At 40.2% G+C, this 27,140-nt stretch overlaps 1 protein-coding gene across 2 annotated transcripts; it reads right to left on the reverse strand.

Annotated features, from left to right (window-relative positions):
• Positions 1-1,038: 1,038 nt before the first annotated feature.
• On the reverse strand, positions 1,039-3,800 carry LOC148018301 (heat stress transcription factor A-2-like). 2 transcript variants are annotated; one of them, XR_015687750.1, is made up of 3 exons: positions 3,035-3,800; positions 1,595-2,640; positions 1,039-1,407 (listed from the first exon to the last, which is right to left on the reverse strand). XR_015687750.1 is itself a non-coding variant. In XM_087662060.1 (2 exons), exons 1-2 carry the CDS (start codon positions 3,509-3,511, stop codon positions 1,693-1,695), a joined length of 1,425 nt encoding a protein of 474 aa, XP_087518186.1. In that variant the 5' UTR covers positions 3,512-3,800; the 3' UTR covers positions 1,466-1,692. The 2 variants fall into 2 exon arrangements, 1 of the variants encoding a protein (XP_087518186.1); XM_087662060.1 differs by lacking the exon at positions 1,039-1,407 and having other exon boundaries at positions 1,466-2,640.
• Between the last annotated feature and the right edge of the window lie 23,340 nt (positions 3,801-27,140).

A 27,140-nucleotide genomic window follows, 5' to 3' on the forward strand; every position in this document is an offset into this window, starting at 1 on the left:
TGAGAGCGTAGCCTTGAGATGTGCCCCAATGTTGTATCTTTCAAAATCATGAATACAAAGATTCCTTATTGATATATCTTATGTGCCATTCCGCTATGCCTTTCTATGCCTCGTGGTAGGTTATGACTTGAAGTCTCGTAAAGATCCGTAACAAGAGGAGGTGTGGGTTGGCAAAATTCTACATGGATTTTTAACGTGGCTAGTCAATGAGTTAAATGTTTCCCCATTGACTCATTAAGAGCTTGGAAAAAAAGAGTTACAAAGTTTAAAGAATTACTCCTACCCCTGGGCTTAACTTCTTTCAATGAAAGGTCTTGATATGTTTAGCTTGTTATGGAAGATTTTGATAAACAAACTTCTTATAAAGCCTCAATCAAGGGTGTTTGAGAGCATCTCTTATCTTTATGCAAATAAAATGAAAACAATCTATTGCATTTTCTTTGGGAAGATTCAATTGAAGTTAACACTATTTGAGCTAAGGCAATTCTCTAGAGGCAAATTTGGGATTTAAGCCATGATGCCTTGTGTGGGAGGATTGAGAGCAAATATTGGATGGGTACCTTCCTTCCTTGGAAATTGATCATAAGAAGCTTTTGCTATTATGAAGTGTCTGAAGGGCAGTTCATAGTAACTTCGATTGAAGTCAGGCATCATCATCACCTATTAATAGTTTGCAACTCGCTTCAACTGTGCTATCTCACGAGTATGCATCAAAACCTCAGTAGATTTGCAAATAGACATGATGACTCACAGAACTGCAACAAAATATTGCAATTTTTCAAATAGGAATGGGAAGCCTGGAACTAAGTAAAACAAGCATCTGTGCAAGTAACTTACATTATAAAGACACATGCAGTCAACCACATTAGAAGCAAAATCCATGAATGAAAAGTTGTGAGACAGACAGTATGTACATAATAGCACAAGAAGTGGTCACTAAATATGCAGTTTGTATCTACTCTGTAAATACGAGACAACTTATGAAAGATGTCAGGCATGTTTGAATGAACAGCACAAAAACTTTTAAGATGACTCCCAAGTTTTTACAAAATGAAAGCTGTTTAAAACAGCTTTTTAAGCCTCTTAAATGCAAAAATGAAGACATTCCAAAAGCGCCTCAGCACTAGAAACAGTTACAAGTCAAAACTACTGCCTAATTTGAAATCAGTAGAGAGCCAGTTTTGGAACAGCAGAAGAAGCCCACAGAGCCACAATACAAAATAAAAATTTGCCTAAAAATAACAGTATGTTAACTAGGAAAATGAAACGTCGAAAAGCCCCTTGCTACTCTAAACCTAAGGTAGAGCAAACCTTCTGCATATGTCTGCATTACAACAGTCTGACTTCTCACTTATTCCATGCTCCCCTCATCTTCCCCACAGGGAACTCCTTCTGAACCTGCTAGTCCTGAAATACAAAAGTTTTAGAGAGTGACTGTCTGTTACTGAGTGGGACTGAGCAAACAGAACTAAAACATATGTACCTATGATATTATTACTGATTTTGTAACCATATTTTAGAATCAAGAGATACAACTCAAAATGTTGCCAATCCCACACATCAAAGACTTCTAATACACATAAAGCTTTATGACCTAAAAAGAACTTCTAAAAGGGAGTTGACTGCAACTCTGAACGATTGTCTTCTGGCAATAAGCCAGCAGGTGCAGTTGCACCTCTCAGCACATTAGGCCTAGTCCCACCAGACATCACCTCCATATGATAACGTTACCAGCATATCTGCACCTGAGACACTTCCAGACGTCAGACTTTCTATAGTATTGCCCAAGCTATTAGCATGTGGCTGGCTGTGGATGGGTTCAAGTAGCTGTTCCCATGAAACAGGTTCTATATCTCCAACACATGTCAAAACCTTGTGGTTCATCGGTTCTATTTTCGAGTTTACACATAAGCTTGTTTCGTCCCGATGTTCTTCCTCTAGTTCCCCGTCTAAATCTGCTTCATCCAATTCGGTATCTAACAATGAATCTTGTGCAGCTTCAAGAATCCCATCCTCGGCAATGTTACGCTCTCCCATCTCTTGAAGGAGGGCTTCCAGCTGAACTGACACTGTATCATCTGTATCGAGATCCAGAATCCCCAAAAGTTTGGCATCATCTTTAACTCCAGTGTTATGTGCTTGAGAGAGCCCATCCACAGTCACTTTGGAAGATCCAGAATCCTCAGTGCTAGGCAGTCGGCGCTTCCTCTTGATTTTCTCCGGATGCTTGGTCTCCTTACTTTCAAGTATGAATTGAGCCAAGAATGTTGGGTTTTGTATTGCCTTCCCCAAGAATGCCATCATTTGCTGCTGTCTTTGTTCAGTAAACTGGAGCCGTTCTGACATTGCCTTGATTTCCTGCTGAGTTGATTGTTGCTGTTGTCTAAGTCTGATCACTTCCTGCATCAGCAGGTTCTTGTCTCTCGTCAGCCTTCCAATCTCTCCTGTTGCTGCAAGACCTCCATATTTTCCTGTTGCAACACATGGTTCTCTTCCAGGCAATTTCTGAACCAGAAGTTGCTGCTGCTGCATTTGAGAGAGACTTTTCCGTCTATGAATAAGCTGAAGCAAGTACTTGTGCCCTCGCAAGAACCCTTCATTAGCAAACTCCCAGCGATCACAATCCACCTTTCTAAAACCCTGTAAAGAAACATTACTATTTCAGCTAATTGCACTAGATGCTTGACAAATTTGTTAAAATGCGGCAAGAGGATAACCCAGGTGTGCATTGGCTGATTTTAAAAGAGAAGGCATTTTGATTCCCCATCATGCCTCATCAACTTGCAGACTTGAAAGAATGAACTCAAGTGCTATGCAAGGATGTAACAGCATCATACAGCGATCAATTACATGGCTTAATCTATAAACTCTTGCACAAACAGTGCTTGAATGGGGTAGAGGTAAGCAAAACAGGGGAGGCTCCAAACCTAACAAAAGAACTATATTGGAGATTCTGATGGCGATTAGGTATAAGGCTATAAGCATTTCGTGTTTAAGAAAATGCTGGACAGTGAAAGTTCCAGAAAGGTCTTACGTATGTGTTAAGCTGGCGCACAAAGCTTGAGAAGTTGCTATGCTTAAAGAATCGAGGGAGGAGGTTGTGAGCGAACCCGTGTGGATCCCAAACAATGAAACTGTTGTTGCCTACACTCCAAGAGACGATGGGGTCTGTGCTTGGGTCATCAACCATATCATAGGTCTTGGTGAGGAAAGGCGGCGTGCTGTCGGGCATGAATGCCTCCAGCATCATCTGCGAAGAGGATACGGATGCAAGCATGGTCTCTAGGTCCTTCGATTCATGCATGTCCTCCCCAACCTTGCTGATCTGAGCATGTGATGAAGATGCAGAAGAAGGATGCAACTCGTTCCTGGCTCCATGCCCTAGCAGCGGTGCCGCAGCCTCCACAGATGGGGACCCGCGACCAATACTACCTGATAGCTGTGGTGTCTCGACCTTGCCATAGCCAGCAACTAGGAGGCTTTTCCCGGTTTCTGGCATCTGCGGAGGCATGCCATTTGCGATCGGCGATGACTGCCAGCTCTTTTCACCATCACAAGGAGCTTTAGCGGCTGCTTGGCGTATAAGTAAGCACGCCTGGCCATCATCGGCGGAAGGTCGAAATTCAACTCTGGGAGAGGGTGGATTCGGCAGAGGGCCACGGCCACGGACGAGAGAAGCAAGTTCCGTTTCCTGGCGCGAAAGGGGCGCCGGGGCCTGCGACTCGCCGCCATCGCCACGGTAGGCCGGAGATTTAGTATTTTCATTTGGGGCAATCGGACTCCGCGACGACGAGGAGGAGGAGCGGCGTACAGAAGACTTTGGATTGCAAGAGGTCATATTCGCGGAGTGAAATGAGATGCGATGAAATGAAATTAAATTAAATGAAATGAAATGAAAGTCTTTCTCGAGACTAAGCCGAAATTCAAACAATGTCGGCTGACAACTTACAAGTTTCCACATACACGTAAGACCACTGCACTGTCTCGGGAGCGCCCGCCGCCCATATTGCGGAAGCTTCTAGAAGATACTGCGTGGAAGGTTTGGAACAGGACATTCGAATCTGCGATCACTGTACAGAGTCGAGCCCATCCAAATTCCAATAGCGAAGTAGAGTCCCCTGTCGTTAACATTGGCCTAATATATGATTGAGATCGTATCCTATACGCATACATTGTGGCATGTGCACCGATACTTTAGTGCAATGAAGCCCACACACCCCAGGGAAGTACAGTCCTATGCCAATAGCTTTGGCCTAAGCTATCAATGAGGTCGTAGCCCAAGGAAACTCCTGGTTGATTTGAGTTCACTACATATTTGGGTTTAAAGTCTCTATTAAAGCCTACATAGCGCAATCAATTAGCATCTAATACTTGCCTAAGGTTGAAATTAACTTAAATGGTCCTTGTTGACTCTAGTTGGTCACACTCTAAGCATGTACTTCTCTCTCCACAAGATAACACATATACTGTAAGAAATAGAAAAACAAAATTTAGTAAAGTGTCCTCATAGTACTAACGAGAGAGCAACATAACCTCCTATTAGTAAGCTTCTAAGCCCAAAAAGCAAAGCCTTATTCGATTCTCCATCTTACTTCTAGCTGCTATATTATTTTCGTTGTAGGTTCGAAAACCCCGAACCTCCAAAGAGCTTCGGGAACCCACCGCTTTTTTCAAACCTTCTTTTTTTATCAAAACCCACAATCCCCTTCCCTCTTTCTCGCGTGTAATCTCTCATTTTCTCTTCCCCCTCCTTTTTTTCATTAAAAGCCCCTTCCCCCCCTCCCCTTTTTTAAATCAAAGCCCCCTCCCATCTCTCTCACTTATAATCTCTCTCTTTCTTTTCCCCCTTCCCTTTATAATTAAATTCTTCCCCCCTCTTTCTCATGTGTAAGGCCTAGGTTCTCTCTCTCTCTCTCTCTCTCTCTTAGATTAAACTTTTTAATTAAATATTTTTAAAATATTTTTTAATTTAAAATATTTTGACATAGTTTTTTGCACACTTTGAGAGGGAGATAGAAGGAGAAGAAGAGGGAAAAGGATTAAAAAAAGAAAAAGAAGAAAGAGAAAAAGATAAAGAGAGGGGGGAAAGAGAAAAGAAATTTGTCTTTTTAAAATTAAATCTTTTTTTGTATAGTTTTTTACTTAAAGAGTGAGAGATAATGAGGAAATATATAATTTGAAAAAGAGAGAAAATTGGGGGAGAGAAAGAAAAGAAAGAAAAAAGAAATATTGAGAGAGAAGAAAAATATATAGAAAGAAGAGAGAGCGAGATTTTAAAAAAACTTGAAAGAGGAAGAGAGAGGAAAAGAAAAATAAGAAAATAGAGAGAGAGAGAGAGAGGAAAAGAAAAAAGAAAAAGATATGAGAGAGAGGGAGAGGGAGAGAAGAAAAGGAGAGAGAGAGAGAGAGAGAGAGAAAAGAAGAAGAAGAAGAAGAATAGAGAATTATAGAGAGAGGAAAGATAAAATTTAAAAGAATGAGAAGAAAATTTTAAAGAGAGAGAAAGAAAAAAAAAGAAAAAAAGAGGAGAGAGAAGGAAAAGAAAGGAGAGGGGGGAGAGAGAAGAAAAGCGGGGGGAGAGAGAGAGAGGAAGAAGAAGAAAAAAAGAGGAAAAGAGGAAGAGAGATGGGAAAAAAGAGAAAAGAGAAAAGTCTTTCTTAAATTTAAATATTTTTTGAGAGAAAAGGAGAGAGGGGCGAGAGAGAGAGAGAGAGAGAGAGAGAGAGAGAGAAGATAAAATTTAAAAGAGAGAGAGGGAGAGAAGAAAAAATGAAAATTAGGAGAAAGGGAAGGAGAAGAAAATGGGACGAAGAGAGAGAACAAAAGGAGAGAGAGGGAAGAAGAAGAAGAGAGAATATAAACATAAAGAGAGAATTATATATAGAAAAAAGATAAAGTTTACATACTTTAAGAGAGACTAAGGGGGGGAAGAAAGTGAAAGAAGAAGAAGAAGAAGAGAGAGAGAGATAAAAGAAAATTTTTAAAAAGAGAATGAAGAGAGAGAGAGAGAGAGAGGAGGAGAAAAAAAAGGAAAAAAGAGGAGAGGGAGAGAGAATGAAAAGAGAGGAGGGGGGAGAATGAAAGGAGAGAGAGAGAGAGAGAGAGAGAAGAGAAGAAAAGCAGTGAGAGAAAAAAGGGGGGAGAGAGAGAGAGAACCAGGAGAGAAAAAAATAAACTAAAATAGAAGGCAGAGAAAGAGAGAGAGAGAGAGAGAGAATTAGACATAGGGAATTTGGGGGGAGAGAAAGAGAGAGAGAGTAAATAAAAAATTTAGAAATAGAGAGGGAAAAGAGGAGAGAGAAAGATGAGAAATGTATTGTTGAACAAACTTCGCTTGTCGCTTCCTGCCGTGAAGCGGCCTAGTGTTCCATGCATGCAATGCACGCACAATATGCTACGATCTATTCATGGACCTCAAAAGCCATTAGGCCTTACACCTTATCACAATCCATGAGATCTATTGTGACTAATGCTTGGAGGTCTTTGGATTGTTGGCATACTCATTTCCCACACAACAACTTTTCAAGAATCTTTAGACCAACTAAAATATATTCATGTAAAGGTTTTATAGTCAATGCAAAAACATTGGGTTTTAAAAGGATTTGATTGAGAGGCTACAATGTAAAGCTTTTTGCAAACTATAGGCCAAAGCTTTTTATCACCTATGGGACCACGATAACCAAACTTTCTTACTTAGGTAAAGTTGAGTAAGAAATTTAAAATCAACAACAATTATTTGGCTACAAGAAGTTATACCTCTCATTAACATACTTAGAAGATGTCAACACATTGGCAAAGGAAGTTCCCCAACACTAGGTTGAAGACTCAAAGGAAGAAAGTGAAGAGGATCTAATCTTCAAGCCCCTCAATTAGGCACAAACTCTTCTTATGAGGGTCATGATGAACAAGTTACCAAACCAAGGACAGAATGAGGATGATGGAGGCTGCACCTCTTTAACAAGTCTGGGATAAGAAAAGGAGTCTATCCCATACCTCTTCTAGAAATGTTATGAGGCTAAAGCACTTTAGAAATGGGTAAAGAATCCATTGATGATGAAATAACCATCAAAACAATTTTTTGTTGTGATTTGGCTATTAAGGCCATTAAAGTTCATTATTTCCCTTGAATGCCAATCTAGCATTGCCCTACATGCATACATGCAAGGCTCCCAAGCAAGGAAGCGATCAAAGGTCTTGCATAGTGAGGATGGGATGCAAGGTGAGAATCTAAACTCTAAGAATGCATTTAGGATGGATTTGGATTATGTTGTTGCTGTTAAAGGCTCTAGTCCAAATATTGGAGAGGTGGGGAAGGAAATTCGCACTAAAGGAGCTACCACTAATGAAAGAAGAAGAGGTTAAGCCAAAGCTAAAGGGAAGCTCACCTTCAAAGCTACTTGCAACAATTAGATTTGGAAGTGATACACAAACTTTGCTACTATAGGCATTTTTCTACTTTATAAGGAAGCCACCTTTGAAAGATGAATTCAAAAGAAGGTTTTTGGCAACTTATCAGGGCAAAGTGATGCTACTACAATTTAGATGAAAGGTAGAGTCATCTCAACCTATGCCTATCATCTTCCTTAGCCAAAATGTTCCGCTAAGAGACTTTCAATGGGAGCAGATTTGTAGGATTCTCATCAGTCAAGATCTTGACAAGCTCAACAGACTTGTCCTCTACCACCTCCCTTATGAAGTGATAGCGTACCTCAATGTGCTTTGTCTTTACATGGAAGACTAGATTCTTGGCCAAATAAATAGCACTTATAGAATTCGAATGTAATGCAGGAGTAATAATAATCCCAAGGCTTGTCACCAAACGGCCTAACCATAGGGCCTCCTTTTGCAAGCCTTATTGGTTGTAGCATACTCTACCTCAATAGTAGATAAGACTGTGCATTTCTGCACCCTAGACAACCAAGAAAAACTAGCACCTCCAATAAAAGTGAAGGCATCCCCAAAGGTGGACTTCCTACTATTTGCATGTCTTGCATAGTTGGAGTCAGTGTAACCCACAACTGTAGTATCCTAACCACCATAGCAAATGCTCATATTTTCAATGCCCTTCAAGTATCTCATGATATCCTTCACAGCATCCAATGTAGCCCACCAAGTGTAGCCATATTGTGTGCCACAACTCCCACTATAAAGGCTACGTCTAGATGAGTGGCTATCATAGCATACATCAAATTGCAAATGCTATGTCTGGATGAGTGGCTCTTATGGCATACATCAAACATCCCACTACAGATGCATAAGGAATCTTGTCCATCTCATCCTTCTACTCATGTAGGGACAATCTACCTAACAAACCTTCACATGGGAAGGTAAAGAACAGCCAATAAACTTAATATCCTACATATGGAAGTGCTCAAGGACCTTTTGTATGTAGTATTTCTATAATAAGTAAAGGAGCCCCTTAGAGCGATCTCTTGTGATGCACATGCCAAGAATATGTGAGACCTATCTCATGTCCTTCATCTCAAACCTCTTATTGTGAAGCTTTGGAGTTGATGTCTCCCTAACTTACTAAACAAGAGCTTCTATCTATCCACTACTCATGGTGTAATTACAAAGGATTGCGATGCTAATGCTACTGATTTGTGAGCACGGATCAAGAGTGCGATATATTTACTATGAAGGAGCAATTATGTTTGACGAAGAGAGCTTTGTATTTATGGCACTTGAGGTGATGCCTTTTCCCAAGAGTTTCCCTCTTGTAGTTGGTATCTTTTATTTCATCTTTCAATGAGTTGTATTGTGGCCACACCCTTATACACCATGCTCCACCCAATCGTGGGCTAAGAGTGTGATGTTATATCCAACTTTGAGCTACATTGAGGTTGTATTTTCTATTTTACATAAGCATCAAACCCTTTGAATTGCTAATCAAGGTTATAATGGGGTGTGTTATTTTTAGGATTGGAGTTATTTGCAATTCGTAGCGTCCTTAGGTTGTGCTTTGGTTGTTATTCCTCTTACACATCACAATGGAGAACTTGATAATTAGACATGATTTTCTTCATAGCTATTTGTGATGGAGAAAGCTTCATGATAGAGTCAATGTGGTATAGGATTAGTCATACATGGCTTTGCTTCATGGATAGGATGGACTAAACATATGCATCATTGACATGGCAGCACCAATGTGCATTCTTGTATAGATCTAGCAAAAGCTCTTGCTACTTTAAAATTGCAATATATTTATAAAGGCTCTAGACATTTACAAATCTTTGGAGCTTTAAGTGAAGGATTTTGGGTATTGTGTGCCCGAAAGAGGATGGAGGGTGGTCGGTCGATGGATGGAGGGTAGGGCTAGGGTAGGCAAGAATTGCAAGGGATAGATTGGAGCAAATGGAGTTAGAGATGGTAAAAAGGGATATAGTGGTGGGTAGACGGGGACAAACGAGGATGAATATGGATAATAGGCAAACAAATAAAGGGGTAGAGGGGATGGATTGGGAGTAAAAGGGGGGGTAGATGAGGGTAGTAGGAGGTAGATAGAATGGCTAGGATGGGTGAGAGATTGAGGGGGATAGGTTGGGGTAAGTGGAGTCATGGGAAGTAGAGAAGGGTGTAAAAGAATAGATGGGGAAACATAAAGGTAGAGGTAGGTAAGTTGGATGGAAAAATGTGGGCAATACATGGAGGTAAGCAAGAGATCAACAAATGTAGCATGGGTAGGAGAGTAATATAGGGGTGTAGAGGGGATGCATGGGAATAGATGAAGATAGTGGGACATAGGTAGGATGGGTGGGAATAGGTGAGGGTGAAGGGGGTTAGAGGGCATATGTGAGCTAGAGAAGCTTGACAACCATATGTGGAGGGATAGGTAGCATGTGGGAGTAGGGGAGATAGATGAGGATACCAAAATGTAGGTCAAGGTGGGGTTATGCATGGGCAATTTGGGCTAGAGGAGATAGAGGGAGATAGATGAGGAATATAGGTCATGGAGGGTTAGGCATGGGTAAGTGGGGCTACGAGAGGGTGAATATTGGCAAAGAAGAATAGACAAGGGTAGAAAAGGATCCACTTTAGGATAGGGGGATAGGCAACAACAATGAAGGTAGATGAAAGTATTTATAAGATAAACAAAGGTAAGTGTGGATAGAGGATGGTGGGCAAGTGGTTGAGTGAGGAATTAGAAGCATGGGTGGGGAGTGAAAGAGATAGATGAGGGTAGAGGGAAATAGGCAAGGATAAGAGAAGGTAGACGAGGGTATTTAATAAGCTAGGCAAGGGTAAGGGGCGTATGGGGTTGTGGGGAGAGGTGGTCGAGAGAGCATAAATGGGGAATATATAAGAATAGTGGATAAAGGTGTAGGAGAGCTAGACATGGGGTAAATGGGGCGTTAGAGGAGTTGGAGCTTTGTAAAGGAGGATAGGACCTCTCTATTTGTCCCCCCCTCTCTATCTATGTGTGTGTGTGTGTGTGTGTGTGTGTCCTCCTTTCTTTCTCTAGCCCTCTTGATTTGTCCTATCCCCCCTCCAAATGTTTATGAACTTAGTATCTAGATCATAGAAAATAGACAACTTTTTTTAGAGTAGAACTTTACCTTTTAGGTTCCGTAAACAAACTCAAAAGACTTGAAAACCCTACAAATGACTATAAATATGGGAGTATTTTTTTGTTGATATGGCCATGAGTGTCAAAGAAAACACTAGCAAGAATGTTTCTTTTCTTTTTTAATTTTTAATTTATGTGTCACCCCAATGATCAAGGTTGTTCTGTGATTTTTAAAAAATGGCATGGCCACTAATGTTGTCCATAATCATCAAGGGCCACATCCATAGAAAACACTCCCATGTTTATAGTCAATTCTAAGGTTTTTTGGCCTTCCAAGTTTATTTATGGAATCTTAAAGGTCAAATTTCAGTACAAATTTTCTTTTTTAATGACCTAGAGTTCAAGTTCATATATATATATATATATATATATATATATATATATATATATATATATAGAGAGAGAGAGAGAGGGGGGGGTGGGGAAGGGAGGGAGGGAGGGAAGGGTGGAAGAGTGAGGGGGAAAAAGAGACATAGAGATGCACATTCATAAATGCACATAGAAAACACTCCCATGTTTATAGTCAATTCTAAGGTTTTTGACCTTCCAAGTTTTATTTATGGAATCTTAAAAGTCAAATTTCAATACAAATTTTCTTTTTTAATGACCTAGAGTTCAAGTTCATATAAGGAGAGAGAGAAAGAGAGAGAGAGAGAGAGAGAGAGAGAGAGAGAGAGAGAGAGAGAGAGAGAGAGAGAGAGAGAGAGAGAGAGAGAGAGAGAGAGAGAGAGAGAGAGAGAGGGAGGGAGGGAGGGAGGGAGGGAAGGGGGAAGAGTGAGAGGGAAAAAGAGACATAGGGATGCACATCCATAAATGATGCTCTTGCAAATGTGCACATACACATACGAATACACATACCCCTCATGCACAAGAGCATGCATACCAACCATGAAGTTTAGACCCTCCCTTTGCACAAACCTTGTCAATAGCCTTTCACCCCCATGACTCTATATCTATACTTGTACTACTCATTCCTCTATCCATCGCTTCCTTACTAATGCCTTATTATCCATGCCTCTAGTCCTAATTCCTCTATCCACCCCCTCTTGATGCCTTCTTGTCTATGCATTTACTCCCCCCTTCCTATTTCCACCTCTTTTCTAGCTCCTCCATGTTCATGCCTCTACACAATAGTAATATCCCTATCCCTATGCCTACTAAACCATTATCTTTCTAAACCCTTGATCTCTTATCCATAACCATATGTCAAACCACTAGCCCACTCTTTATCACCACCTTTCTCCTTCCAAACTTCCTCCACCATTGTCAATATTCCACCACCTCCCTCCACCTTTATACTTGCAACAACCTAATGTTGTCAATCCCCCCCCCCCCCCCAAACCACTCTACCTTACCCACCTCACCTTATGTAGTTGACTTGCTCAACATTTCCCAAATCTCCTCATTGAAATTCCTTTTAAAAAAAGACATCTCCATGTTTGTACTGGAGCTCTAACTTGTAGAGATTCAATCATCGCTCTTCATTGTTATTTCCACATTGTTTTGGTACCCTTGTTTTGATGAGCATCTTTTTGTGAAGGCCTTGTGAGGGATTGATAATGTGGTCTTCTTGTCAACACAACATCCACTACAAGGTGTTGATTATGAGCTTATGAATAATGTGCTCCTTCAACAATTTTGAAAGTTGAAGATGCAAATGTAGTTTAGTAGAGTAAGCTTATGTGTAGAACGAAGATCAAATAGTGGATCAATTTGTTTAGGATTTAAAGCATTGTTGATGTATTAGGGATAAGCCCTAGTGGTAAGAGAGATCACCATGCTTATTACAATTTTGAGAGATCCATGTTAGCCAAACTTTGGTGGCAACTTTAAAAAACCCCAAAATATGCAAAAGACATCCAATGTAAAATCAAGGTTTCAAGCTCACTTATGTACAATGTGTATCAATGTATTGGAAAAATCAATTATTTCATCTTACATGTTGGGTATTTCTTATGCCATCTATTATGTAAATTGCAAGTAAGCCTTAAAATATGAGGATAACCACATAGCCACACAATCCCCAACTTCTTCCAACCATAGCCACATAGCACCCAATTTCTCTCTTTCTTCCATGGTCATTCTCTTATGTCCATTCCACAAAACTTCTCATCTTTCTATGCCCACACAGCCATAGCCACACAACCCTCCTTACTTACATTCCTCTTCTTCTAAGTAATATTCTTCTTAAAACCATTCCAATGGCATCTACATGTCAGCAAAAGTGTCATCGTGATTCCACATCTGCTATCTATGTACACAATACAAAGGATGAGCATGGCAAATGGGAAGGTGCATTGTTTAAGAATGATTCATGGGGGTGTACATGTAGCCTTTAGCAATAGGGCCTCTTTGAGCTCATCGTTTGTGGTGTACTAAAAAATCGTTGGCCATAGGGTGCTTGGGTTTCAGGAGGCTTGAGATGGTGACCTTGTTGCATTAGTTTAACATGTGTACAATATGAAGGACTTGAAGCTAGCTCTTAAGACTACTTGACAATTCTTTCCCTCGAATTGTAATTATGTTCTTAACTTCTTGTATATTTTTGAGGTTTTAACTTCTTTTCTCTTGTTAGACATTTTCCCTTCAAATCTTATTGAGGATTAGTCTTTGAGAAGTTTGTCTGGGACATACAAAGCTCTACATGTGGACATGGATATGATAATGATGATTGGAAAGTCATCGCAATATCTTTTACATCACAAGATTTTCTTCTACAAGTTCATGTATATAGTGCCTACATCAATTGGCTCATGTGGTTCTCTTAATTATTTCCTTGTCCATCTCTTAATTCTTTGGAATGGCCCATTCTAGATGAGTGGATGCTTCATATATTAAAATTAAAGATTGTACATGACATTTATAACTCAATGAAATCTAGGAGAGCTTCAAGATCAATGGGCCTTTCATGATTTGTACCAATTCATGTTTTTGCTTATATTTTCAAAACCACCAATACACATTAACGTCCGTCCATATTCATTTATAAGGAATAAGTGAGGACTTTCTTAATTTCAATTTTGAAGAAGGATACAATGAGATGGATGGGGTACATAGAGGTGACATCTTTTCATGCAGAGTGGTGGTCTCTAGTGTTGTCTTTTGTTACTTGATTGCATGTTCATCATTGTACGTACACTTATATTACCAACATTAAATGAAGATTTTTGGGTAAAAGGCCTCTAGGCCTCCCCATGTACACTGTGACCACCCATTCTTTATTCATATATAATATGATAGTGCAATAAGGCTGTCAGTTTAGTTGGACATCACCTACATTGTGTGTGCTCTTCTCTCCCACATCTTCCTCTTCTTCTTCTCCATTGCCATTGCATCCCCTTCAACTAGTATCAGAGCTTTGGATCAGAGCTTGATCGTGGAGCTTGGTCCGGCATTACTTCAGTCTGGATTGAAGACCTAGAGCTTGGAGCTTCAATGCCATCCATGGCTTCTTTCCCCCGAGGTAAGATTTTATCTCTTACCTCTCCATGGCCCTCATAGGCTCTTTGCATGTATTCCTTGGCTTCATTGGGCACCTTGTATGCCCCCATTTGCCCCCTTATCCTTAGCATAACCAACAGGCCCCACAATAGCAGCTCACGTTTTTTTGCACTTGTTTTAAAATCTGGCTCAAAAATCCCATTTTTTCTCATATTTCGGGCATCCGAAACCCGATTTAGGCAAGGTAAGAGTCTAACTTGGGGTTTTGGCATGCTTCGGACGCAATGGTGATGTCAGATTTGCTAAATTCTGATCATAGAATTTTCTTAACAGATTTGAGTTGATTTACAGTGAGAAAATGTCATGCTCTTAGCTTATGTGATGCACCCGAGGCTTGGTATTTGATGCCCAAATGCTTTGGGGATGTTTGCCCAATGTTTTGAGATACTTTTGGGACTGAATTTGCTCAGCCATTAACTGTTTTACATAGTCCATAGGCATCCCAAAATAGGGTAGCCCCTGTCATTACATTTTATGATTATGCTACATGGTCATTTGATGCCCGATTATGCCTGGTTGATGCCTATACATATGGGAATGTATGCCTATGGTTTGCCTATCAATTTGAGCTTGGTTTGAGCACTGTTTTGCTTAGTTTATAGAGGTTATTTACTGCTGGAATATTCGGGGCTGAAGCTATTTATGTTACAGCTGGGTTATGCCTATTAGTCATGGGGTGCTCCCGGCTATTTGTGGTTATGTACTGATGTATTTGGATGATGCCACATGGTTCTTTTTGCTCCCGAATGCTTTTGAGCAAGAAGTAGAGCTCAATTATATGGTTCACTATCAATTTTTTATTTGCAGCTGGCATTCCACTTATGACTGCTTATGCCTAGGCTACCCATGTGGGTTTATGTCTTGGTGGATGCTTCTGGGTTGTCTGCAGTATGGCAGATGTTTGGGCTTGACAAGACTTGCATTTGAGGACTTTTGTGGAGTAGTTTGACATTGATTTGGCTTTTTCCGTTATGACCTTGGATGCTACTTGGCCTTATGCTCCGATATTATGGATCCCTGGATGTTTGGTTGATGCAAACATGTATTGACGAGAGTTGCTTCATTATCTTGGCAGAGTTTTATTGAGCTTTGTATGCTCATTGGTGCTTGGATTTATTGCGGGTTATTTTGGTCGATTAGTGGACTTTACAGTGCTTGGGTTGCAGTTATGGCTTTCTTGCTTCTTTGTTGTCTAGCTTCTATGCTAGTTGGGCTACTGTTGCCCGCCGTCCATGTTAGAGAGCAGATGCTATGTATGCTTTCCCGTCTGTGCACATGGTCTACTATTGTATACCTTATAGAGCCACTTATTTGGATGTTATTGTACAAATATATGGGCTTCTCCTGGAGCTTAACCATTGCACGATCTTATGCCAAATACCGGTCTTGCATTGACTTGGATGCTACTATGTGGTTTGATGTACTGTAGAGTCATGTTTGCCATTATGGTTATGGGCTGATTTCATGGCTGAATACCATATGCTCTTATGGCAGATGTCTTATGCTTTACTGTACTGTGGTTGGTTATGTCATGTAGTTGGCTATGACTCTTCTTCATGTGGGAGCTATTGCATCCTTGGTTGATGCCTTTATGTCTTCCCATCTGTTGAGGTTTCATGAGCCTTTGCAACATGCTTCTACCACTGATGTACTTGCAGATGATTGTCTTTATGAGCATGTTCCCTCCGTTGGGATAGGCCTTGACTGCTTGAGCTCCGTGGATGCTATGGATAGCCGTATTCATGATGACTTGGATTCCTTGTCGTCTTCTACAGATTCTTCTTCTATAGATGTATGCTTCCATTGTGGGAAGCTTGGGCATGTTCAAAGAAAATGCTTTAGTCAGATTAGAGAGCAGTAGAGACAAAGACGACGGGCTCAACATGAGCAGAGAGTCATAGATACAACAAATGCAGTATGTGTTACCACTCTTACTAGTGGTGAGGTACATGTAGTTACCCATGATGATGCAGTTGAGCATGTACTCATGTCATCTTGTTTCCCTACAACTTACTTGCTTAGTGATCAGGCCTATGTGTTTGATTGGCTTTTGGACTCTATGGCATCTTGTCATGTTACCCCTCATTGAGCATGGTTCTCTTCTTACACGGAGGTTGACGAATGCATTGATTTGGCCCTTGAGCAGTCTTATGCTATTGTTGGTACAGGGGATATACACCTAGCTTTGCCTAATGGGACTTCTCTTATACTTAGGGATGTTTTACATGTTCCCATGCTCAGTAAGAGCTTGATTTCTGTCAGCCAGTTGCATAATGGAGGATATACTATTTCTCTTCAGGATAGGTCATGGAAGATCTATCGTGGTTGCTTGGTTTTGGCCAGAGGTTCTAGAGTTGGTTCTCATTACCCAGTGCATGTCTCTCATGTGGGAGATTCTATGGTTGTAGTTATTCAGATACCACATGCATTGTTATGGTATTATCACCTACGCCATATGCACCACAGAGAGATGGAGATCTTGTCTCGTTTAGACTCATTGTTGCCTCCTATGTCACTTACAAATCTTGATGCTTGCCATGATTGTACTCTTGGTCATTGTAGAGCCCCCTTGGCTTATGGCAATCATACGAGGCATGCTCCTCTAGATCTTGTCCATTGTGCAGTATATGGACCTATACCTTCCCAATCACTTGGTGGAGTGTCGTATTTTGTGACCTTTGTTGATCATGCTACCCACTGTGTTTGGGCTTTTCCCTTGGTATAGATTGAGGATGTTGCAGTTATACTTGACAGGTTTATGGATTTTGCTAGTAGCAGGCCTAGGTGCTTGTAGATGGATTATGAGAGTCATGCTCTCTCTCCCAGCTTTTTGACCTCTTGTCAATAGTATGGCATTGATTTTTTGTGCCCACAGTATTATGGGATTGCTCATGGAATGTGCCTGACCTTACAGGAAAAGGTTGCTTCTATGCTTACCACAGCTAGGTTGTCTTATGGCTTTTGGGCTGATGCCCTTATGATGGCAGTCTATTTGGTTAATAAGACACCGTGCTTGACCTTGGATGGTATTACACCCCATGAGGCATGGAGTGGCATGCAGCCCTCCTATGATTACTTGAGGATGTTTGGCTACCATGCATTTGTACGTATGCCGCATGAGCCTATGTCACGTAGATGTATCCTCCTTGGTTATGGAGATGGTGACTTTAAGGTCTACAGATTATGGGATTTGGATGCCCAACAGGTCATACGCAGCCATCATGCTATCTTCTATGAGACACAAACACCTCTCAAGCCTCTTGATGAGCATTCAGTATACTTTATGGCTGATTTTACACTAGCTACAGTGCCATTACAGCAAGCTGTTTATGCTAAAAATGAGGCACTTATTGACCCAAATAACATAGCTATGCATACTAGTCAGGGTCAAGATGTTGGTGGTCAATTGTTGGACCCCTTGGAGGCTCATGAGAGTTGTTTTCTTGTAGTTTTGCAGGCTAGAGAGCCATCCATATGTCAGTCTTCCGCTTCGTTGAGGCCACATGTAGTCTTGAGACCCCGTTGGACGAGTGTCTGGATGTTGGCTCTCTTTCAGTGATTGGCTCTGGAGAGTTTGACTGCTCTCTGCTGTCTTGTATGTGCTACGATGATGTTATGTGCGACTCTGATGCTTTACAGCCGTGCACTGATGAGTTGTGCTTGCTTCATGAGAAGCATTCTTGGATTGCTCCATTGTATGGAGCTGTGGGATCGCTTATCTCCTAGATGTCATGGACTCAGAGATTCTTAACTCTTCTTCTGCGCACAGAGGTTCCCGACACTTCTTACACAGCTCGCTTTCTGATTGGGCATTGGGTGAGATGTCATGATTCCTCACCTTGTCTTTTTCTTTTCTTTTCTTTGTTTTCACTTCCCAGCCACATTGACCTTTTAGTGGGAGGTTGTTGGGGTAAAAGGCCTTTGGGCCTACTTGTGTACACTAAGACCAGTCATTCTTTATTAATATATAATATGATAGTGCAATAAGGCAGTTAGTTCAGTTGGACAACACCTACATTGTGTGTGCTCTTCTCTTCCGCATCTTCCTCTTCTCCTTCTCCACTGCCATTGCATCCCCTTCAGAAGAAAGCATGCCAATGGATTCCCTTGGATTCCATTGAAGACAAGTATTTGATATTCAAATTCATATGTCATGTGGGATGATTAAGTTAGTCATAGCGAGTGATTATTAGAGTCTCCTAAATTTGCGAAAGCATCTTGTCTTGATGGGAAATTTTCATACAAAGAGCTTTACCTTTTGTATTGATTATAGAAAGATGAGCTTATTTGATACTATAATTATTTTATTTTAGTTGGGGCATAATATCTCAAATTTTATTTGATTTTTCTTTTCTTTTAGATGTCAAGATTGTGGGAGATAAGGAAGGAGTCTCACTTGTAGCTTTCTTGCTTGCACAATGGGGGAATACACACACAGGTGGAGGCTGAAAACAATTTTCCTCTTCTTAGTTGTGTAAGCCAAAAAGAAGTCTCATACAAAGAAATAGAAGAACCCTATATATGGGTCTCAAACCAAACTCAACTAACTAAGGTGGCATACTAACTAAACCACGAACTAGAGTAGATAAGGATAGCTGTCATCTAGCTATTATTCATGGGCGGTGTACCAACCACATCTGCGACTAACAAGTCGGTGACATAAATGCACAACGGTCACCCTGGCATATCACGAGTGGAGCTTGATATCTCAACACTCCCCTTCGAGCTCAATCCCAATTCCTGCACACCAAGTAGGTCTCTGAACTTGCGCAGCTTCTCTGCACCCAATGCCTTCGTGAATATGTCAGCTACGTGATCCTCTATGCTGACATAAACTAGATCAATAAGACCTAGTAAAACCCTCTCCCGCACATAGTAATAATGCACCTCAATGTGCTTTGTTCTAGCATGATATACTGGGTTATTTACCAAGTGTATACTACTCATGTTGTCACAATAAATGACAACTGGCCCATCTGTAGGCTGATGCATATCATAAAGTAGCTTATGCAACCAAGCTACCTCACATGTAGCCATTGCTGCACCCATGTACTCAACCTCTGTGCTCGACAAGGCAACTATAGGCTGTTTCTTGCTGCTCCAAGTGACTGCAGCACTCCCAAAAGAGAACACATATCCACTGATAGATCGTCTATCAGAAATACTACTAGCCCAATCAGTATCAGTGTATCCATGCAACTGTATCTGAACCCCAGTCTCATTAAATAGTCCATACTGCAATGTGGACTTCACATACCTAAGTATGCGTCTAGCCGCATCTAAATGTGGTTTCCTTGGAGCCTGCATAAACTGACTTACCAATCCAACAGTATAGCTCAAATCTGGCCTGGTAATAGTCATATAAATCAAACTTCCTACTATGCGCCTGTACATAGTAGGGTCTTCCAAAAGCTCACCTGCATCTGCGCTCAGCTTTACATTCTGCTCCAAAGGAACTAAAATAGGCTTACAGTTTGTCATCCCATATTTGGACAGCATGTCCAATCCATACTGCCTCTGCAAGAGCCATATCCCACTTGGTGATCTTATCACCTCAATGCCCAATAAATAACGCAGCTCTCCCAAATCCTTCATCTCAAACAAATCATCAACATAAATGACAAGCAGCATAATACCTTTCTCTGTTTTTCTCACATAAAGTGATAAATTTGCCTTGGAAATCTGAAAGCCAATAGTGACAAGATACTGCCCTATCTTGTTAGACCATGCTCTAGGTGCTTGTTTCAAGCCATACAAGGCTTTCTTCAACTTGCAAACAAACTCAGGATGAACAATATGCACATAACCTGGTGGCTACTCCATATAGACCTCTTCTTGCAAATCACCATGCAAGAAGGCATTCTTTACATCCATCTGATGTAAAGACCATCCCTTTGATGCAGCCATAGCAATGACTGCTCTTACGGTTGCCATCCTTGCAACCGGACTGAAATTTTCTTCATAATCAATGCCATATGTTTGTGCATACCCCTTGACTACTAATCTTGCCTTGTATCTGTTCACAGAACCATCTGCATTGTGCTTCACCTTATAAACCCACTTACAACCAATTGCATTCTTATCTTTAGGCAAAGGTACCAATTCCCATGTAGCATTTGCTTCCAAAGCATTCATTTCTTCATCCATGGCTTTCTCCCATTTTTCTTTTCCCATGGCTTGCTCAAAAGAAGTGGGTTCTAGTTCTTGTATCACTTTGACTATATAGGCATAGTGAATGGCTGTAAATCCATCATATTTTAGCCTATCCACAGGATACCTAGCTTTAGTAGACCTGCGCAAAGTAGGCTCACTTCCAGGTGCTCTCAAAACATCCATGGTCTTCCTTACTCCAAGTGTAACAATAGAAGGAATACCCAACTCATCATCAATGCTCTGTTCTGAGCCATTGGATTCACCATCCACATAAGAGTGACCTGCATTCACATCAAACATGGGCTGATCTACCTTCTCTTTTCCTTTTCGTGAAACCTACATACGACTATCTGCATTGTTTTGAGGAGATTCTCTTGATCTCAATCTGCCTGTCCATGGCAAAGAATGTGAACCACTGCTAGAGGACACTCCAGGTCCACTAATATTTTGTGACTGTTGCCATGAAATCTGTGCAGCATTACCATTTTGTGCATCTACATCATCAATCACATTTACTGGTTTATACCAGCTACTCATCTCATCAAAAACAACATCTCTGCTCACTGTAAACTTACGAGTAGAAGGGTTATAGCATCTATACCCTTTCTGCTCTGCAGAGAGTAACCAATAAAGATGCACTTCTCAGCTGTTGGATCCAACTTGGATCTCAACTCATCTGGCACATGAACATAGGCAATGCAACCAAAAATTTTCAAATGAGAAATATATGGTTTCCTACCTGTATACCTCTCCTCTGGAGTCATGCCATGTATTGATGCAGTGGGAGTCCTGTTCATTATGTAGACTGCTATAGCAACTGCCTCAGCCCAATAAAAATCTAGCAGGTCTTTTTCATTGAGCATGACACGAGATACCTCTCCAATATGCCTGTTTTTTCTTTCTGCAATTCCATTCTGCTGTGGGGTATGACTACATGAATATTGCTGCTTTATGCCATGCTCCTGCAAGAACCTTGCAAACTCATTTGAGAGGTACTCTTCCCCTCTATCTGACCTTAGGCATTTTATTTGCAGGCCTGTTTCTTTTTCAACCATAGCTTTAAGAGTTTTGAAATGCCCAAAAACTTCACTTTTCTTTTTCATAAAGTACACCCGAACTTTTCTGCTATAGTCATCAATAAATGTGACAAAATAATGACAACCTCCAATAGATGCAGCTTTAGTAGCCCACACATCAGAGTGGATTAATTCCAATGGCTTCTTACTCTCTTGAACATGTCTAGGAAATGGTTTCCTTGCCTGTTTTCCAAATTAACAGCCTTCATATACCTTATGCATTTCTGCAACCTTGAATTTAGGCAATCCTGCAACAATATTTTGGGCCTGCATTGATTTAAGTCGCTGTACATTAACATGACCAATGCGTTTATGCCAGATATCAATATCTGCAACTACACCGGTCCCATGTGCAAACATTGCTACACTCAATTCAGGCATGTCTGCATCCAATGTAAACATTCTGCCCTTCTTCTTTCCTTTTGCTATCAAGCGACCTTTATTTTTCATATCCTCAACAAAGCATCCATGAGGATTAAATCTGACCTACAAGCCCTGCTCAACCATTTGACCAACAGAAACCAGATTCTTGGTGATATTCGGGACATGAAATACATCTGACATGTATTTCTTTTTTCCATCCTGCATAGACAAAGGAATTTTTCCAATCTGCACAATAGGATGTGCAGTATCATCACCAGTCTCCACAAATCCTAGTTTTTCCATTTTCCTTGCATCCTGCATCCATTCTGCATGACCTGTCATGTGGTTTGACGCACCTGAGTCAACATACCACACTTCGTTGCTTTCTTCTGCACTTGTCACAGAATTGTTCATGTGCTGCACCATAAACAAATGCTCATTTCTGTATCACCCTGTCTACTAGAGGATGCATAATTTTCTTGTTGCAATTTTCCATTCATGATGTCATTCTGCTTTTTATAGCAGTCTTTAGCCATATGATCCATTTTACCACAATAGTAGCATTCAACATTGATGTTTGCATTTTGGCCTCTTTGCCATCCACCACGACCTCTCTGGCTCCCCCTGCCTCTAGAGTTACCACATCCTCCTCCGTAGGACTGGTTTTCTTGAGTTTGCTACATATTCCGATTTCTACCACGACCTCGAGATCGGCCTCCTCTACCTCTGCCTCTACCTCTTCCAGCATTTGAGTAGAAGACAATTTCTTTTGAAGTTCCTCCTGAAAAAGATGCACCACCATTTCTCCGCTCCTCAGAAATTAGAAGAGCAATCAACTCCTCAAAATCAGAAAATCTTTCACGGATGGAAATGGATGTTCGGACTGTGCATAATCCTTTCCTAGACCATTCAAGGTCACGGAAACTAAATCATCATCTTCCACTGGCGACCCAATGGAAAGAAGTGTATCTGCAATCTTCTTCACCTTCATGTGGTAGTCATTGATGCTCATACTTTCTCTTTGCACATTGTGCAACTCTTGCTTGAGCTGCATTTTCCTGGCTTGTGTATTTGTGCTATACATTTTTAACAAAGTATCCCATGCCTCCTTTGGCGTACTTGCATCCTGAATATGCACAATCATAGAGTCTGAAATACTGATAGACAGCTAGCACATAACTTTTCTGGCTCTCTCATGCCATCCTTTAAATACTTGCATTTGCTGTTGATTGGGAACATTAGGAAGAACTGGTTCTTCTTCATTTCCTGCAACAAATTCCCAATATCCTTTTCCCATAAGGAAATTCATCATTCTAAACTTACATGCTTGGAAGTTGTTCTTGTCAAGCTTTTCAGTGACAATCTGTGAAAGAGAATCAGACGCCATTACAGAACACTGCAAAAAATTCTGTCACTGTAAAAAACACAACTTCAGTCTCATAAGGGCAAATCTGCAAAACTGTAGAACAGTGGTCGCACAGCATAAAACAGGGCCTTTCCCTGAGTGCGTGCAGAAAACTTCCACCTCCAAAACACGCCCCGAAATGGCCTCAAATCAAAAAAATAGAGGAACCGAGGGCTGGCGTCTCAATCTGAGACAATGCACTCTTGTATTTTTTGGTTGTGCTACCTACAGAGACTTGCTCCCAAAATAGAAAAATGAAAGCAACACTGGTCCTCTTACCAAAATGTTACGAACTTGGTTTGCTTTCTTGAGCTCCTTACCATGAACAAGGCTCTGATACCATGTCAAGATTATGGGAGAGAAGGAAGGAGTCTCACTTGTAGCTTTCTTGCTTGCATAATGGGGGAATGCACACACAGGTGGAGGCTGAAAACAGTTTTCGTCTTCTTAGTTGTGTAAGCCAAAAAGAAGTCTCATACAAAGAAATAGAAGAACCCTATATATGGGTCCCAAACCAAACTCAACTAACTAAGGTGGCATACTAACTGAACCAAGAACTAGAGTAGATAAGGATAGCTGTCATCTAGCTATTATTCATGGGCGGGGTACCAACTGCATCTGCGAGACTAACAAATCGGTGACATAAATGCACAATGGTCACCCCGGCATATCACGAGTGGAGCTCGATATCTCAACATTAGATGGACGAAAAAATTGAGAAAATTTATGTGCTATCAAGTGGTTTGCAACAAGTTAGAATTTGTGTGAAAAATGATGCATCAACAATTTATGATTCTTTCTATGTATTTTATATTCTTTAACATTATATATATAGAATTATTTTGTGATTTTTAAAAAACTTTTTAACACTATTTTAAAAACTAATTTAAGTTCACAGCTTATAAACCATTCACTTGCCTCATTTTCATTTTCAAACTCTCATCCACTTCTCCTCTTCCAAGCATCTTTACACTTGCCTTCTATACCCCTCCTCTCATGATGGGTCGCACTTTTACCAACTTCATTTAATTCCTTTAAGCTATGGAATTTTCTAGGAGACACCACCTAGCCAAAGGGAGGATGGGCTAGGACATCCCTTTTCTCAAAGAGAATGGAAAGAACCAAGACACAACTTCACGAGAGAGAGAATATATGTACTAGATACCATATTAGAATATGAGAGAGAGAGAGAGAGATAGAGATGAGAAGAGAGGGAGACAAGAGGAGAAGAGGTAGAGAAAGCTTACCATTATGTATTTATGGAATGAGAAGATGAGAAGAGAGGGAGACAAGAGGAGAAGAGATAGATGAAGCTTGCCATTATGCTACATAATACAAGAGACTCACTCATAGCTTACCTCAAAGAGATGAACTAGCATGAGGGTATTCTAGAGTGCTCTCATGTGCTTGTCATTGTCTCTCTTTACATCTCCATGGGGTCCTTATATAGCCTCCATGAGGAATTAAATTAATCTAATCTTCTTGATTAACATAATCCTAGATCATGTATGGCATCTTGGAAAATATGGAGAATAGTGGATGGGACAAGTCCCCACCTTGGTCATCATGCAAGAAGCCAAGGGTGGTGGTAGACAAAATAGAGAAAGGGAGCTAGATTACAAGAGGTGGGTGCCCAAAGCACATTATTATAATATATTTACAAGAAGGATAAAATGGAAAGTTGATGTGGTGAAAGAGAGAAAAAATTTGCATGTAGCCAGCAGTCTGCGCCTTCATAACTTCAAATCGGTGAAGAATCTAAAAAAAGTTTCTTCTGCAACTTTGTAGACCAGGTCAAAACCAATTGCGCTATGTGAGAATTTTCTTGAAATTCACTTTCCCTTGGGAGTTGTTGAGATATAAAAAATGGCTTCCAAAAGCTGCTTTGACTTTAGTTCCTTTTATATATATATATACATACATATATATATATACATAGAAGCATGTGACAGAAGGGGTACATGCTTGTAAGCTTTTGTGTAAGATCCAAATGACACCATGATGTGAATATTGACTTGTGTATTAGGGTGAGGTGTCCTCTAATGATGGTGATAGATTCCAAATCTTAGTGATGCAAGCGGAACCCACGTGTAGTTGGAGGCTAGTCCTTTGAAAAATTGAGAAGTAATGTAGCATACCTAGTGCTTGAAGAGTAAACCCAAAGTGATATGGTAAGGCTCTTGATAGGGGTTTTGGCCAAATTTTGTGGTAGAAATCCGGTTTGTAAAAAAGCCGGACCAGTAATTACTAGTGGATGATGACAAAGAGGAAGCTAAGGCTACAAAATAGGTAAAAGCTCTAAACCTTATGGTCAATAGAGCTATAGTTGTTGTGGACATCTCATAGGAAGGTAGCGATGAGCAAGAGGATGCACCCTCTACCATTGATATAGAATGTCACATAAATAGCATAAGTGAAGTCTTCATCGATAATAAAGTTGCATTTATTCATGATATAGAGAAATTTTTTGGAGTGAGAAAGAATGAGGTGTTATCGATGCTAGCAATCGCTAATGACTTCTGATGGTATCTCCCCATGCATTGAAAACTAGCTTTGTAAAATCATTGACTACTATATGAAATTTAACTTGAGTATAACAATTTGTTGATGGTTTTAGCATTATACAAACTAACTTATCAAAAGAATGTCAAACTACATTCTTAAGACTAGGGCATCTTTCCAAATCTGTATTGCATTTACATAAATCTTTCCACAACTGCTGCTTTAAATTTGATGGCTTGCTAATCATGTTGCTCAAGAATCTCTTCACCTTTGTTCCACTCATTGATATTTTTAATGCTATGTCATAAGTTAAGCCTAATGTTTTTTAGTTCTTGTTAATCTTAACATTGCCTCCATGTACACCTAATGAATTTAATAGCTCCTCACTTTGTCAATAGTTGCTTCACATCTCGAGGGAGGCTTCATAGTGTATACATACTTGATATGCAACTTCAACAACTTGTCAAATATGCACATGAGACAATGTAAAGTGCAAAAATGGACATTTTCAATGTTAATTGAAAATATGGCTTTCGAATTCTCATGAAGACATGACCTATTCGATGGTGTCTTTCTATTGTAGACCAATGCTCCTCTCTTCCATGCAACATTATCATGGCCTTAAAATAATTATTTATTTTCATGCAAAATGGACAAGGCAATGATGTTGATCCCTTAGTGTCACAATTGAACATACACTTTAGAGCCTTGATATTGTTGACCAAGTGCCAATTAACACTAATTTCTCCAACTTCTTTCACATAGAGTTTCTTGCCACTTGTTTACCTAGAAATTATATCAAGATATGGAGTACATTGGAAGATTCAAGAGAGTACTTTATGGGTCTCCTTGGGCACTTTGGCTGCTGCTAGCCACCAAATTTCATTTTCAAACTACACACTAAATGGTTGGACAAACATGTTATCTTTTGCATAGGCCATGGCATAATTCATCAATTTAAGACCCACCCTCTCTAACTTGCATCCCTTTATAGTTTGACATTCAACTTGATAACAAACTCCAAGGCTGAAACAAATCAAGCAATTGTAGTTGGAACAAACTTAGTAGAAACAAGTTAACTATATTGAATCTATAATTTTACATTAGGACATGCCAATACCTTCCGAGCATTTCACCTTGTAGAAATGAGCCATGGCAGATTACAACTTAATTGAGTCAACAAAAGCCGTAATGCTTGCACACATCTTTTTTGTGCTCTACCATTTAAGAATAGTGATAGCATTGGTAGGAATCGACATTTTATTTCCTTATAACCCGTGGGAGTTTGCTTGCACCTTTCCTAGCTTCCTTTTGCAGTGTTCTTATCCTTATCTATTTACTCTAAAAACGATTTTAATAAAGTATTATCCCCCTCCAAGGTTGAATTTCTTTACGTGTCCTTTGCCATCTCTTGTCCCTTATCTTTAAGTTACTTGAATTATTCTTCAAGCTTCTGCATATTGATTTGTTGATCTTGCAGGACTTTATGCAACGCATTTAAAGAACCCACCCTAGGATTGTAACAAAGATTGATGAGTGCTATATAACATTGATTGATAATATTGATGCATAT

Source organism: Lygodium microphyllum, chromosome 21 (genome assembly GCF_053477565.2).
Source record: "Lygodium microphyllum isolate KBCC chromosome 21, Lygodium_microphyllum_v1.1.10, whole genome shotgun sequence".
In the NCBI taxonomy this organism is placed as follows: Eukaryota; Viridiplantae; Streptophyta; class Polypodiopsida; order Schizaeales; family Lygodiaceae; genus Lygodium; species Lygodium microphyllum.